Source organism: Pipistrellus kuhlii, unplaced genomic scaffold (assembly GCF_014108245.1).
Source record: "Pipistrellus kuhlii isolate mPipKuh1 unplaced genomic scaffold, mPipKuh1.p scaffold_m20_p_5, whole genome shotgun sequence".
NCBI classification, from domain to species: domain Eukaryota; kingdom Metazoa; phylum Chordata; class Mammalia; order Chiroptera; family Vespertilionidae; genus Pipistrellus; species Pipistrellus kuhlii.
Window position 1 is genome coordinate 15,902,535 of NW_023425551.1, and position 13,743 is coordinate 15,916,277.

The following is a 13,743-nucleotide window of genomic DNA, read 5'->3' on the forward strand; positions in this document are numbered from 1 at the left end:
ATTATTTGCTTTGGGCTATATAAGCTACATAATTTAAATAATCAGATCTTTACTTTATTCATCTACAAAATAAGGATACAATGTTTGTAGGGAATGTTAAATTTGACATGAGATAATGTGCATAAAACATGCCAAGCTGGGAACCCTGTAAAATGCAAGACATACGTTAAGTACCGTACATAGTGCAGCAGAGTTGGAATTCCTACTATGGTTAAAGCACATTATTAACGTTAGTTTTCCACAGCGACATAACGTTTATGTAAATACTGAAACTCCCTGGAGTTTCTGAAATGTTATCTGAAATGTACTGGAAATAAACTTCCTTATCTCAACACTATTGTTATCACAACTTCTCCCTTCTCTCTTGATTGTCCAATCACTAACAGGCTGTGATCTTCCCAAACAGTTAAAAGTCAGTCACTCGTAGCTCCTAGTTTCTCTTTGGCAGACTAGAGAAAGGGAGGAGTAATCTGTTTCTGCTAAAACAAGTTTATGCAGCCAGAAGTCTGGATTCCCTGCTGACTTTATCAATGGAAGAAACTGTTAAGAAGAGCACTGTTAAGAAATATAAAATAATTTGTATTGTAAGTACAGTTTGTTTCTTATTTTACTTTATTGTAGCTGTGTCAAATGTTCAATGTATACTCCCTATGTATTTGTGTTACTATTTAAATGTAAAGTTTGAAGTAATTGTGCTCAGTTTTAAAACAGCTCTAAGGCAATTAACATTTTTAATCACATTTAACAAGTAAAAAAATTTGAGCAACAACAAATGAATATTTGATCTGCCTAAAAAGTGGGGATCTGTGGCAGAACACTTGGCAATATTTCTTTTAGGATGAATACAATTATTTCCCAATTCACATTTTTATTGCATGAATAATTTAAGACCAGAATTAACTAGAAAGTGGGAAGTTAAAATTACCGTATCTTATATTCTTTGCTGAAAAAAAGGAAAAGAAAAAGCTTTTCTTGATTTTATTACACTTTCTTTCCTTTTTTCCATCAAACTTTCAGAAAAAGGGGAGTTCCATCTGTTGCCTTGGTTTTCTCACGGCTCAACCATTCCCTGTTCTCTAGTTTTGCTTTTTCTGTACTGAAGTTACCCTCCAAAGTCCTGTTCTTTAGTCTTTATAACAATAGTACATAGATATTGCTGATTGTTTTCTTTTGTTTTCAATCTATATTTTTTATTGATTTCTGAGAGGAAGGAAGAGGGAGAGATAGGAGGCAGAGGATCAATGACTCTCTCTCATGGCTCCTCTGCCTCCTGCACACCCCTACTGGGGATTGAGCCCACAATCCGCCTTGTGGCCTTGATCAGAATCGAACCTGCGACCCTTCAGCCAGCAGGCCAAAGCTCTATCTTTGAACTAAACCAACTAGGGTTGATTGTTTTCTTATTTTGAATTATCCTTTCTTTTTGCTTCCATCATGGCATTTAAATTCCCATTTTATTGACTTCTTATCAGCATTCTTGATTGACCTTTTCTCAATGTAAACAGTCAAATCCTATTTATTAAATATCTTTAGACAATTTCACCTTTCATTCTTTTAAATGTGATATTATCAACAAAATTCCAAGTAAGGCTCTAGCTCTGATCTCTCCCTGAGTTTCTGTCACACAATTTCAACTGCCTGCTTGCTGGGTCCTCATTCCTAAGCCAAAACCAACTGCATAATTTTCCCACGCTTACCCTGCTTCTGTTTTCCCCTAAGTTCCTTAATTTAGTTTCTTAATGTCACCACCATTCTCTGTCACTCAAGCATTGTTGCTAGAAATAAATTAAACAATGTGTATAAACATTGAACCCAGGGATAATAATGAAATTAATTCTCAAGGTATTTTATTTATTAGTTGTCCTTCTGGGAACGTTGGAGCAACTCTTTTTAGCTCTTATGCCATTCATTGTATTTATCATATCTTATAAATTCAGGAAATTATAAACTCCTTGGGAACAAAATTTACGCATATTTTACACCCCTTGTATTCTTCTATTGGTTTATTAGTACATATAATAGAAGCTCAATATTTTGTAATCACAGTTTCAAACATACCCTAATGTTTCCAAATTTTAACATGTTTCATAAAAAGTGTGTTTTTTTTTAGGGTGTCTACTGTTTCCAGCACTCTTTATTCAGCCATGCTAAAGCCAAATGTTGGATTCTCAGTAATTTTTGGAGTCCCTGCTCCACTTTGTAAATAGCATAAGATGTTTAAGATATATACACACACTTCAATATCAAGAAGCTTACTCAGAATCACATAATTAGAATAAATAGTTATACGAGATTAAAAATGAACCTCCTTATTCTCAAGGGGCTTACAGAACAATGAGGAGAGCAAGCTATAAATATATAGAGCAAGTACAAAGTCAGCTAGGTGGTGTTCATACCAGCAAGTTTGAATTGCCAATGACAACAGATAAGATGTACACAAAAAGGTTACTTGTAAATCTATTATGAATGAGATTTACCACAGGACAGTTTCCCAGTGTTTTGTTTCTTTGTAGTATTCCTCAATGCCTCGGTCACTGATGGCTTTGAGCATCATAACAAGGGACCAAATGCTAATTATTCTATATAATAAAAGGATAATATGCAAATATCGGAACAGAAGAACAATGGAACTAACAATCAAAGCATAATATTCCAATGATATGCTAAGGCTGCTTAACTGCTCATTATGATGTACACTGATCACCAGGGGGCAGACAGTCAACTGGTCAACCAGTTGCTATGACTTGCACTGACCACCAGGGGGCAGATGGTCTAACTGGTAGGTTAGCTTGCTGCTGGGATTGAGCTGATTGGGACTGAGCAATATGGGCCGGACATGCTCTGGAGCCCTCCTGTAGCCCCTCCTCAGCCTGATCATGCACCGGTTGGGTCCCTCAGTCTGGCCTGCACCCTCTCCCAATCTGGGACTCCTCAGAGGATCTCAGAGAGCCAGTTTCAGCCCAGCTCCCAGGTCACTCCCCTTGGGAGGGCACCTGATGCAGGGCTCATGGCTGGTGAGCACTGCTGTGGGAATATGAGTCTCTCTGGATTGGGAGTGATTGGGTGCGAGCCCGAAGTTGGCACAGTGAAGCCAGGATGAATGGGAGTGGTAAGTGGGAGCTGCAGGCAGTGCTGAACTGCAGGTTTTAGCCCAATCCCAGCAGACCACTCAGAATGACCCCACCTGTGCATGAATTCATGCACTGGGCCCCTAGTATATAAATAGGAAGAGAGAGGGAGAGATAGAAACATTAGTGATGAGAGAGAATCATTGATCAGCTGCCTCCTGCACACTCCTCCCTGGGGATTGAGCCCTCAACCTAGGTATGTGCTTTGACCAGGATCAAACCCGGGACCCTTCAGTCCCCAGGCTGATGCTCTATCTACTGAGTCAAAACAGTTTGGGTCCTAATGATATTTAATGACTGTTTCTGTTCACCTTTTCCTCTGTACAGGAAAGAACACCTGCTGTAAGGTTAAATCGTTTATGTAGGTCTTCATTAGGTAATAAAATTTAGATGTGTATGTGTGTTTTTCCCCCATAAAAATGATTTTAAAATAGTGTATTGTAGTATAAAACAGCTTCCTATGTGATCTGTACATCTGTTGTATTCACAGTCTTTATTCATACGCTCAGTGGGGGGTGTCCCTCAGCGTGGCTTGTGCCTCTCGCAGTCCGGGAGCTCTCAGAGGATGCCCAACTGCCACAGAGCCAGGAGAGGCTCCCTCCACCGCCACTGTGCTAGCCAGCCATGAGCCCTGCTTCTGGCTGAGCGGTACTCTCCCTGTGGGAGAGCACTCACCACCAGGTGGTAGCTTCTGCATTGAGCATCTGCCCCTTGGTGGTCAGTACATGTAATTTTGACTAGTCATTCCACTGTTTGGTCAATTTGCATATTAGCCTATTATTATATAGGATACATTATTCAGGCTCTATCATCCAGCATGCTAACCATTAGACTTAGTGGATGGGGAAAGAAAGGAGTAGGAATTATAGAATTATCTTTAATTATATAACAGTTTAACTCTAATCATAGCATAAAGTCCACCACATGGAAGAACTTTGTCAGCAGTAGTGATAATGAATGATAACACACAATCTTTGGTCACACATCTCCCAAGTTACCCTAAATCATTTTTGTTTGAACTGAAGATCAAAGCAGATTACATGCCAGCTAATTATGTGGACACTGTATTTTTACATGTGCTAAATATCCTCATTGTTCTCTGATGGACAGAGTGGGGGAAAGACTTGCACATAGGAATGAGGTAGTTAACAATTTCACATTTTGGAAGGTTTTTAGATAAATAGTCTTCACTTAGGTATCTAGATGAGAAAGAAAAATGGGCAAAGGTAAATGGCTCCTTTGGTTTCATGCGGTTCACTCGATTTGGGATGAAGCCAACTGGGACAAATGTGCTTACATTTAAAGATTTGTAATAAATGGCATTTTAAAATTCTTCCCAACCCTTTCTAATGATCAGGCGTTAAATAAAATTATGTACCTCTGCCAGGGTTGGATATGTATAACCAGAACACTGTCTGCCCTTAACATTCATCGAGGGAGGCGGTTATCTGGATCTTTGCATATATATTTTTAAATTATAAAGGTCACTTTTCATTTGTTTTTTTCTTTTTATAATAGGTTCTTCTTGCTTTGCTGGTCATTGTGACACTTGGATTAGGCCTGAAGCTTGGGCTCACACAACGAGACGAGCAAGGTACAGCCCTCAGCATTATTTCTTCTTTCTCCTCACCTTCACTTGTTAAAACATGTGCTCTCCTCTCCCCTGAGTCTCCTCTCTGCTGCAGGTAGCACTCGCCTCGCTTCTCCTTTTCCCGACTTCCCTTATCTGGAACCCACCCCTGTGTTTAGCTTATTCTGTCAATGTTGGACTTGACCCTTTGCCCTCCTTCCTCTGCTTCTTTGAGAGTCATATCATTCCAGTGTTTCATCCTGACTTTCCTTTATCTTCATAGAGGACTTTGATATGAATATCTAATAATGAACTTGGCCTCAAGTCTTCATTGCTCTCTTCCCAGCAACTCCTGTCACCTTTCCTGAATCTTGATGCCACAAATTGCAATTTAATGCAAGAGGCATATACTGTATATACTAATCTCTGAACAAAATCTCTAGTTCTTTGACTTTCTTCCTTCTTTTAGTATACACCTACTGGCCAGCTTCCCAAAGTTATTGTTTCATATTCATTTCCTCTTACCTCAGTCTATCAGCCCTCATGTGGCCTCACTCCCTTCTCCCTCAGGGCATCGGTTTGTAACTCAAGCTCCTCTTGGTCAGTGTCCCTCACATGCTCATCCCTCATTCTTGCACTACACTTTCTTCTAATCCTCAACCCTGGATATTTTTCACCATTCTCTGCTCCAATTAATGCACTTTTTATGGGCAATGCTTTTTCTAGTGTGAGGTTTAAATTTTTTTTTATATATATACATGTATATAATTGATTTCAGAAAGGAAAAGAGACGGAGAGAAAGAAAGAAACATCAATGATGGACTCTTTATTCTGCAGGCTGACACTCTATCCACTGAATCAAACTAACTAGGACTAATGTGAGTTTTTAAAGTAGTTTTTCTAGTTTGAGTTTGTTCATACTTTTTACATATTCTTTAACAATTGAGCACTGACTATCTGCTAGGTAGAATGATTGCTCAACCAGTCATTATGAGGTACACTGACCACCTCCCTGTCATTCCTTCCCCTCTGCCCCTGCTGCAGGCTCTGATCCCCCTGATGGCAAACAGGGAGCTGGGGATGGGTGGTGGTGGGTGGTGGGGCCAGTTGCCAGCAGCCAGGGAAGATGGCCCTGACCACAGGCCAGGCCTAGGGATGGTACTCACACACAAATTCCATGTGCTGGGCCTCCAGTAAAATATAAATATGCAAAAATATGTAATACGATTAGGGAAATTGCTAAGGAATAAAAAAAAGCTTTAAAGAGGAATATTAATTATTTTTGAGTCAGGCTGGGGTGGGGCATGTGTGTGCAATAACTTTTAAGCAAAGAGCTGAAGGAGAACCAAGATATTTTGTTAAAAGAACATTCCAGGCAAGAGAAAATAAGTGCGAAGCCCAAAGCAGTAGCTTGCCTGCAACTTCCATTTCAAGAATGACAAGGTGAACACTGAGCTAGAACTAAGAAGACTAGAGGAAGTGTAGTCATACATGAGATCAACCAAAGAGGAGCCAGGTCAAAGAGGGTTTGAAGGTTAAAGTATGGTCTTCACCTTTCATTCCGAGTTTGATAGCTAGTGATTGGAAGTTTTGAGCAGAGGAATGGCATGGTGTGGCTTGTTTTTCCAACATTACTTAGGCTATTATATCATTAATAAGTGGCAGAGTGAAACCATGAGAAGCAGAGACCTATTAGGAAATAACTGCAATAATACAGACAAGCTTTATGTCTTGGACTAGGATAGTTAAGTAGTAGCATTGTAACTGGTGAGCTATGGTTGGATTTTTTAAAATATATTTTATTGATTTTTCACAGAGAGGAAGAGAGAAGGATAGATAATTAGAAACATTGATGAGAGAGAAACATCGATCAGCTGCCTCTTGCACACCCCCTACTGGGGACATGCCCACAACCAAGGTACATGCCCTTGACCAGAATCGAACCTGGTACCTTTCAGTCTGCAAGCCGACACTCTATCCATTGAGCTAAACCGGTTTTGGCTATAGTTGGATTTTGAATATCTTTTTTTTTTTTTTTTTATTTTTGACACTATTACCAATGTTCCCCATTTTCTCCCTCTTCGCCTACCTCTACCCAGTCTCCACCCCATCCTCCCCTGGCCTTCACCACACTGTTGTCTGAGTCCAAAGGCTATGCATATATATTCTTTGGTTAATCTCTTCACCTCCTTTTATCCAGTCCTTCCCTCCCCCTTCCCCTCTGACATCTGCTAATCTTTTCCATGTATCCATGCCTCTGGTTTTATTTTGTTTGGCAGTTTATTTTGCTCATTACATTCCACATATAAGCGATATCATATGGTATTTGTTTTCCTCTGACTGGCTTATTTTGCTTAGCATCATACTCTCCAAGTTCATCTGTGCTGTAACAAAGCTGCATAGTGTTCCATAGCTTTTTTATCTGCTCCTCTACCGATGTGCACTTGGACTGTTTCTAGATCTTGGCTATCAGGTAGATAGATTTTACTGACAGACTGGATATAGAATGAGAAAGAGAGGACTCAAGAAACCGGTTTGGCTCAGTGGATAGAGCATCAGCCTGAGGACTGATGGGTCCCGGGTTCGATTCTGGTCAAGGGCATGTACCTTAGTTGGGGGCACATCACCAGTAGGGGGCGTGTAAGAGGCAGCTGATCGATGACTCTCATTGATGTTTCTAACTATCTCCCTTCCTCTCTAGAAAATAAATAAAATATATATTTAAAAAAAAGAATGAAGTTAATATTTTTTCATGAATATCTGAAAATATGGCATTTTCATAATTAGTTGGGGAAAACTTTAGAATAAGTTGGTTTGGGAAGAATAATTAGGAGCTCAGTTTTGGATATGTTATATTTGAAGTACTGGTACCTACTAGGTATCCAGGTAGGTAGTTGGATATATGAGTCTGGCTTTAGAAGGGTAGTCTTTTTTTTTTTTTTTTTTTTTTTAAACATATATTTTTATTGATTTCAGAGAGGAAGGGAGAAGTATGACTGCAGGCTGACGCTCTATCCACTGAGCCAAACCAGCTAGGGCTAGAAAGGAAGTCTTAGATGGACATACAGTGTGGTGATTATCAGAATCATATGTGGGATTTAAAACAATGTTTGGGGGTATGCTAAAAGGACTGGGAAGAAAAGAAAAGCAAAGCACAGAGAACTAGGAAGAGAGTGGCCCAGAATATGGAGGAAAGGCACATAATTGTTGTATCCTGGAAGCCGAGTATGGAAAACTTTTCAAAGGAGGAGAGTGAATGTAAAAACATAAAGGCTTTTTATGTAAATGATACACAAACTTTTTTTCTTACTTTTTTTTTATTGAACATTTTTAAAGATTCATCTAAATTTCTATGCATGCATCAATTCATATGTGTCTATCTATTTACTATGCAGTACTTTTTGACTTGTATCCAACATGTCATTTGACTTATGCCCTCCCAAGTGCTGGAAATTCAGGTTGACTTTAGTACCTTAATTCCACATAAATTCTTCAGGTTCTCTTAGGCCTGCATGAGGTTTTCTTTGTCATAAATTCAGGAACTGAATTCCTTTGCATTTTAACCTGGGTAAGTAGTACCAGAAGATAGCTTTCTAGCCTACCTTACCTTCACCACACCCGATCAGTTAGTTCTTGAAATGATCCAGCTCTCTCATTTTTGGCAGTGTAAAGGTGGATATAGTGATACCATTTATTTTAATTTGTTGCTCTACCCTGCTGCTCTAATTAGTGTTGGTTGTTCTCTTGGTTTGTTTGGTGTATTATGATTGGTGTTTCCATAGCCTCTCCATTGTGCTAGATCTTGTTATTTTGGGATCTTTACTTCTGTTTTTCTTTTTTTTTTCTTCTCTCTCTCTTTTACTGCTTCATTTTGCTAAAAAAACATTCTTCATTAGCTTTCTAAAATAGAATGTGTGCAACATATAACTTGAGTTTTGGATAATCTAAAGACGTTTTTATCATCCTAATCTAGCGCTTGATAGTTTGGCTAGATATTGAATTCTAAGATGAATATAAATTCTTTCTGGAAATTTAAAGACATAGTTCCCTGTCTTCTAGCTAACAGTGTTGCTTTTAAGAAATTTGATGCCATTTTGACTTGTGATTCTTTATGAATTTGCTCATTAACTTTTTTTAGGAGCTTCCAAGATTTCTTTATCCCTTGGTTTGAGTTTTGCTCTGAGAAATTTGGTGGGCAATTTTAAGGTAATAATTTTTGCTTTACAATTCTGAGAAACTTTATAATATGATTCTTTAATAACATCTATATTGTTTGTTTTCACTTTTTGGTACTTCTTGTTTTTTTAAAAAAATATTTTTTATTGATTTCAGAGAGGTAGGGAGAGGGAGAGAGATATAGAAACAATAGTGAGGGAGAATCATCAATTGGCTGCCTCCTGAACACACCCTACTGGGAATCAAGCCCACAATCCTAATCAGGAATGGAATTGTGATCAGGTCAATGGTCAACTACTGATCCACGATGGCTGGTAACTCCTTGTTTTAATGTCAACTAAATAATAGCCTTAATTATATCCGCAAAATCCCATTGCTATGTAAGGCAACATATTCACGATCTCAGGAATTAAGGCATATAATCTTTTTAGGAAACATACCTCTGCCTGCCACACTTTTCTATATGGATTTTTAAAAATCTCTGCCCTTATATTTTTATTTCCTAGAGCAGCATGAATCTTATGTCTCTCTCTTTTTTTTTTTTTAAATGTAACTTTCTTATTTCATGGATGCAATATTTTCTCTTTTCCGAGGATCTCAATATTAGCTGTGCATGTGTGTGTATATGTGTGTGTTGTTGCCTTTTCAACCAAACTTTTCTTTTTTGTTTAGATCTTTGTCTCCCCCCCCCGCAAAAAGCTTTATTGTTTCATTTGGTCTAATACATGGGAGAGGGCTTCAGGATGGTTAAAAGAATGGCTAGTATTTTCAGGGAGAAGCTCAGGTAAAAGACAGACACCAGGGGGATGCAGAGGGGCCCCTCAAAGGCCTCTGGCCTCCACATGCTCCTAGTCCTGCTTCAGGGTGAGCCTTTCGAAGAGATCCTTGCTCAGCACAGCCCTGGGTGGCAGCCTGCACAGGTGGGTCAGGTGTCGCCCATCTTCTTGATGAGTTTCACCTCCTCACCCCGGAAGTGGTTTTGCAGGAAGTCCCAGAGCTGAGGGTCTGAACCCAGGGCTGCAGCTTCACAAGGGCCTGGTTCAGGGTCCTCTCCAAGGCCAGGGCGGCTCCCTTGGCGCCCTGAGTTTTGCCCACTCCTCTTGGGGAGGCTTTGGCAAGAGGAGGCGGCCACCACGCTGCTTTTGCATCTTTAAGAGACACTTAGTGCCCTCAGCTTCTTCTCCATCAACTCTCAAAAGAAGTGGCCCACGCTCTCAAGAGCTACATCATTGGTGGAAACAGAAGCCCAGAGAGAGGTAGGTGTGGGAGGCCACAGAGGCAGGCTGGCCAGGTGGTTGACCGCAGCCTCCCCCTCGGTGGAATAATGGATGAATTAGGGAGCTCATGGTTGTTCGGCAGTAAGGAGTTAAGGTAGAAAAAAACAGTGTGTTGGCTGGTGCCAGAGGTGGTTCTGAAGGTGATTCTGGATAAAATGCAGGAGAGTGGCTGGAGGCTGGGAGAGGCGGCGTCCCTGGGTCTGTTCCTTCGAGACCGATCTGGGACTGCTGAGGGCACTGCGTGGTCTTTGTCTTTTAAGGTGGATTATTATGCTATGCTCAAATGTCTGATAACTCTCTGTTTGGCATTGGAGAGTAGGGCTTGTTCATCTTTTCCCATCATAGCCATCCTCTATGTCTACTGTCTCTATTCCTCCTAAATTCCTCCAGATTTTGATCCTTCTGTTCTGTAGTGGGAATAGATGTAGTTACTGTTCCATACCTACACTTTCAATCAATTCCACTATATTCTAGCTTTTGCTTGTCCCTTCTACCCTTATCAAGTGGCACTTGGTGTCTCTGAGTTTGGAACCTCAATGGAGTAGTGGGGAAAAATTATTTATTATTTATCACTGAACTTACAGATCATGCAATAAAAACCACTTATTTGTCTGTCTGTCCTAGTCTGTGCTACTTCTTCTGTGTTCTTCCACCATCTAGCTAAGAGATGGTGAATAACTTCTAAGCATCGGTCTCCTTATTTCCTTCACTCTACAGGCAGCTGCAGGAAGAAATGCTTTGATTCTTCATACAAATCTCTGGATGGCTGCCGGTGCGATGCGGCGTGTAAAGACCGAGGAGACTGCTGCTGGGATTTTGCAAACACCTGTGTGGAACCAGGTATGAATTCCCAGCATAAATTTATTATTGTGTTGGTTGTGCTATCAGTAGCATGCCCAAATGTTCAACTATTGTATATTAGTTTGCTAGGACTACTATAGCACAGTACCAGTAACTGGGCAGATTAAACAACAGAGATTCATTTTCTCAGAGCTCTGGAGGCTCAAAGTCCACGGTCTAGGTGTTAACAGGGTTGGTTCCGTTTGGAGGCTGAGTGGGAGAACCCATTCCATGACTCTGTTCTAAGTTCTGAGAGTGGCTGGCAATCTTTGGAAGCCTTAGGCTGTGACAGGAAAACTCAAAATTTTACCTTTATCTTCACATGGCATTATCCTTGAGTTTTCTCAGTCCCCCTTGGTGTGTTTCTGTGTCCTAATTTCTCTTTTTCCTAGGGACATCAGTCATACTAGATTAAGGCCCACCATAATGACCTCATTTTAACTTAATTATCTGCAAAGATTATTTTCTAAGTAAGATTGCATTCAATGTCATGGGGGTTAGAACTTTCATTTTTGGAGGTGATGGACACAATTCAACCCATAACACTTGGTATACAGGGTCTGTTATTATCCTTCCCCCTTTTACAGGGATAAGCACAGAGTCCAGCCTCTAGTTAATGGAGTTTGAGGAATAGCCATTGTCAGCAGATGACATGCTATATAATTACATACCTTTCAACTGGAGTTTTGCTGTGACTTAAGTTTGTTATCTTGTTTAGTTTCATTTGTAGTCATTCTCAAATCTCAGGGTGCCTAAGAGTTACTAGGAAAAAGTTACTTGGCGATGCTGATGTCAGAGTTCCGTAGGACACAACTTGAGAAAAGCTGTTCTCAAGGTGGAAGAGGCAGTCTGCAATGTTTAGTTTTCTAAGAAATCATGGAAGATGGGGGGCAGGGGTCTAGTGGTTAAAGGAGAGGAAAGATTAGAACAGTGGAACTCCTACCTATTATGCCCTCTGAAAAGGCCAAGAGGAGGAGGAATAACTTAATATAGGTAAGCTTTGTATTCCATTCACCTAATCTCCAAAAATCGTTTCTTTCTAAATATTGGGGAATGGAGAATGTGATGCCTAAGGAAGCACACAGTGGTCACCTATTCAGCATATTTTTCTAAGCTCAGGGCTATGTTGATTTGAGTCACTGTTCCCTGGCAGGGTTCACTAGGAAGCAGCTTCAGTCCAGCCTTGTTGTTCTTGGCCCTGGGATTTATTGAAACTGTTTCTCATACATAAGTGCTTAGCCTGGGACAGCCCCAGCGGCATGGTGGAAACCTGGTCTACTATGTCTGTCACTCTCAGCTGGGAGGTTCCCTGACTTGCCTACGTTCTTATAGACCTGACTGTGTTCCTGTTACTTCTGTTGTTCAGAGTTCTTCCAAACTCAGAGATGTATCTGCTAAGTAGAGCAGAGCTACAGCTTATAAAGCTTGAGTACTATCTGCCAAACATGCCAAATGAAGAAAAGTGGTGGATTGCCCTTTATCTGTATTATGTATTTCCCCCTCCTCCTCCTCCTCCTCCTCCTCCTCCTCCTCCTCCTCCTCCTCCTCCTCCTCCTTCTCCTCCTCCTCCTCCTCCTCCTCCTTCTTCTTCTCCTCCTCCTCCTCCTCCTCCTCCGCCACCGCCGCCGCCTTCTTCTTTTAAAAAATTGATTTCAGAGAAGAAAGAAGAGGGAAAAAGAGATAGAAACATTAATGATGAGGGAATCATTGATCAGCTGCCTCCTGCATGCCCTCCACTGGGTTTTGAGCCTGCAACACAGGCATGTGCCTTGACCAGGGATCGAACCATGACCTCTTGGTTCATAGGTCGATGCTCAACCACGAGCCTGGCCAGCCAGGGTTTTTATGTATTTTCATTGATTAATGCTGATAAACCAAGAATTTGATTGTGCAATAATACAGGGAGAAAAGCAGGGAATTTATAATTTTGGTATTGAGTACTTACAATAAGTTAAAGGCTCAGAAACAAATTGTGTTATTTTGCAGCTCGAATATGGACATGCAATACATTTCGTTGTGGGGAGAGCAGACTGGAATCCAGCCTTTGCTCTTGCTCAGATGACTGTTTGCAGAGGAAGGACTGCTGTGCTGACTACAAGAGTGTGTGCAAAGGTGAGCAGAATTTGCTGACCCATTTTCCTCTGTGAGATTAGTGACCCTAGAGCTGGCCTAGGCTACAAAAATTAAAACAAGTCAGAGAAGTACTCCATATAGAAAAGAAGACAAAATGTGTTCAGTGTGAAAACAACAACAACGTGGTTTGTGCACTACGGAGAAAGGGGGCTCTAGCATAGACATAGGAACGAAGAGAACGCTTCCAGTTTCATATTTGTCTGTAAGGCGAAGGTCTTTTTCAGTCCCTGTCCCGGCCCTCGGGACAACAACAGGGGCACGCAGGAACCACCTAAGAGAATGAAACAAACAAGGAACGCGAAAGAATGAAGGCAAGACAAGGTTCTGATCAAGCCTCAGTTTTATTCTCTGAAATGGCTGTATTTATACAGCAGAGACAAAGGGGGGCAGGGCCGCCTATGCAGGGGGGGTCTTTGGTATGGCAATACAGGATTGACTAATTGCCAGAGGCGGTGTGACATTCCAAGGTGCAACATTCCAAGGCTGGGCTATCTAGGGGGGAGGATCAGGAAGGGGAAGAGGCAGGAAGACAGGAGATGCTAAGCCCCAGGTTAATCTTATCTTCTGGCCAAGCCCTCAGGACACCTCATAACTTCTGCTAGAAGGAACTTAATTCTAT

General features: G+C 40.9%; 1 protein-coding gene across 1 annotated transcript in view; it reads left to right on the forward strand.

Moving 5' to 3' along the window:
• The first annotated feature begins 428 nt into the window (after positions 1 to 428).
• ENPP3 (ectonucleotide pyrophosphatase/phosphodiesterase 3) overlaps positions 429 to 13,743 on the forward strand; it is a 71,398-nt gene continuing 58,083 nt past the window's right edge. Inside the window, exons 1-4 of the mRNA XM_036414952.1 lie at positions 429 to 584; positions 4,647 to 4,722; positions 10,869 to 10,991; positions 12,978 to 13,103. Of these exons, the coding sequence (XP_036270845.1) occupies positions 531 to 584; positions 4,647 to 4,722; positions 10,869 to 10,991; positions 12,978 to 13,103 (379 nt within the window). The 5' untranslated portion in view covers positions 429 to 530. The remainder of the gene's footprint in view (positions 585 to 4,646; positions 4,723 to 10,868; positions 10,992 to 12,977; positions 13,104 to 13,743) is intronic.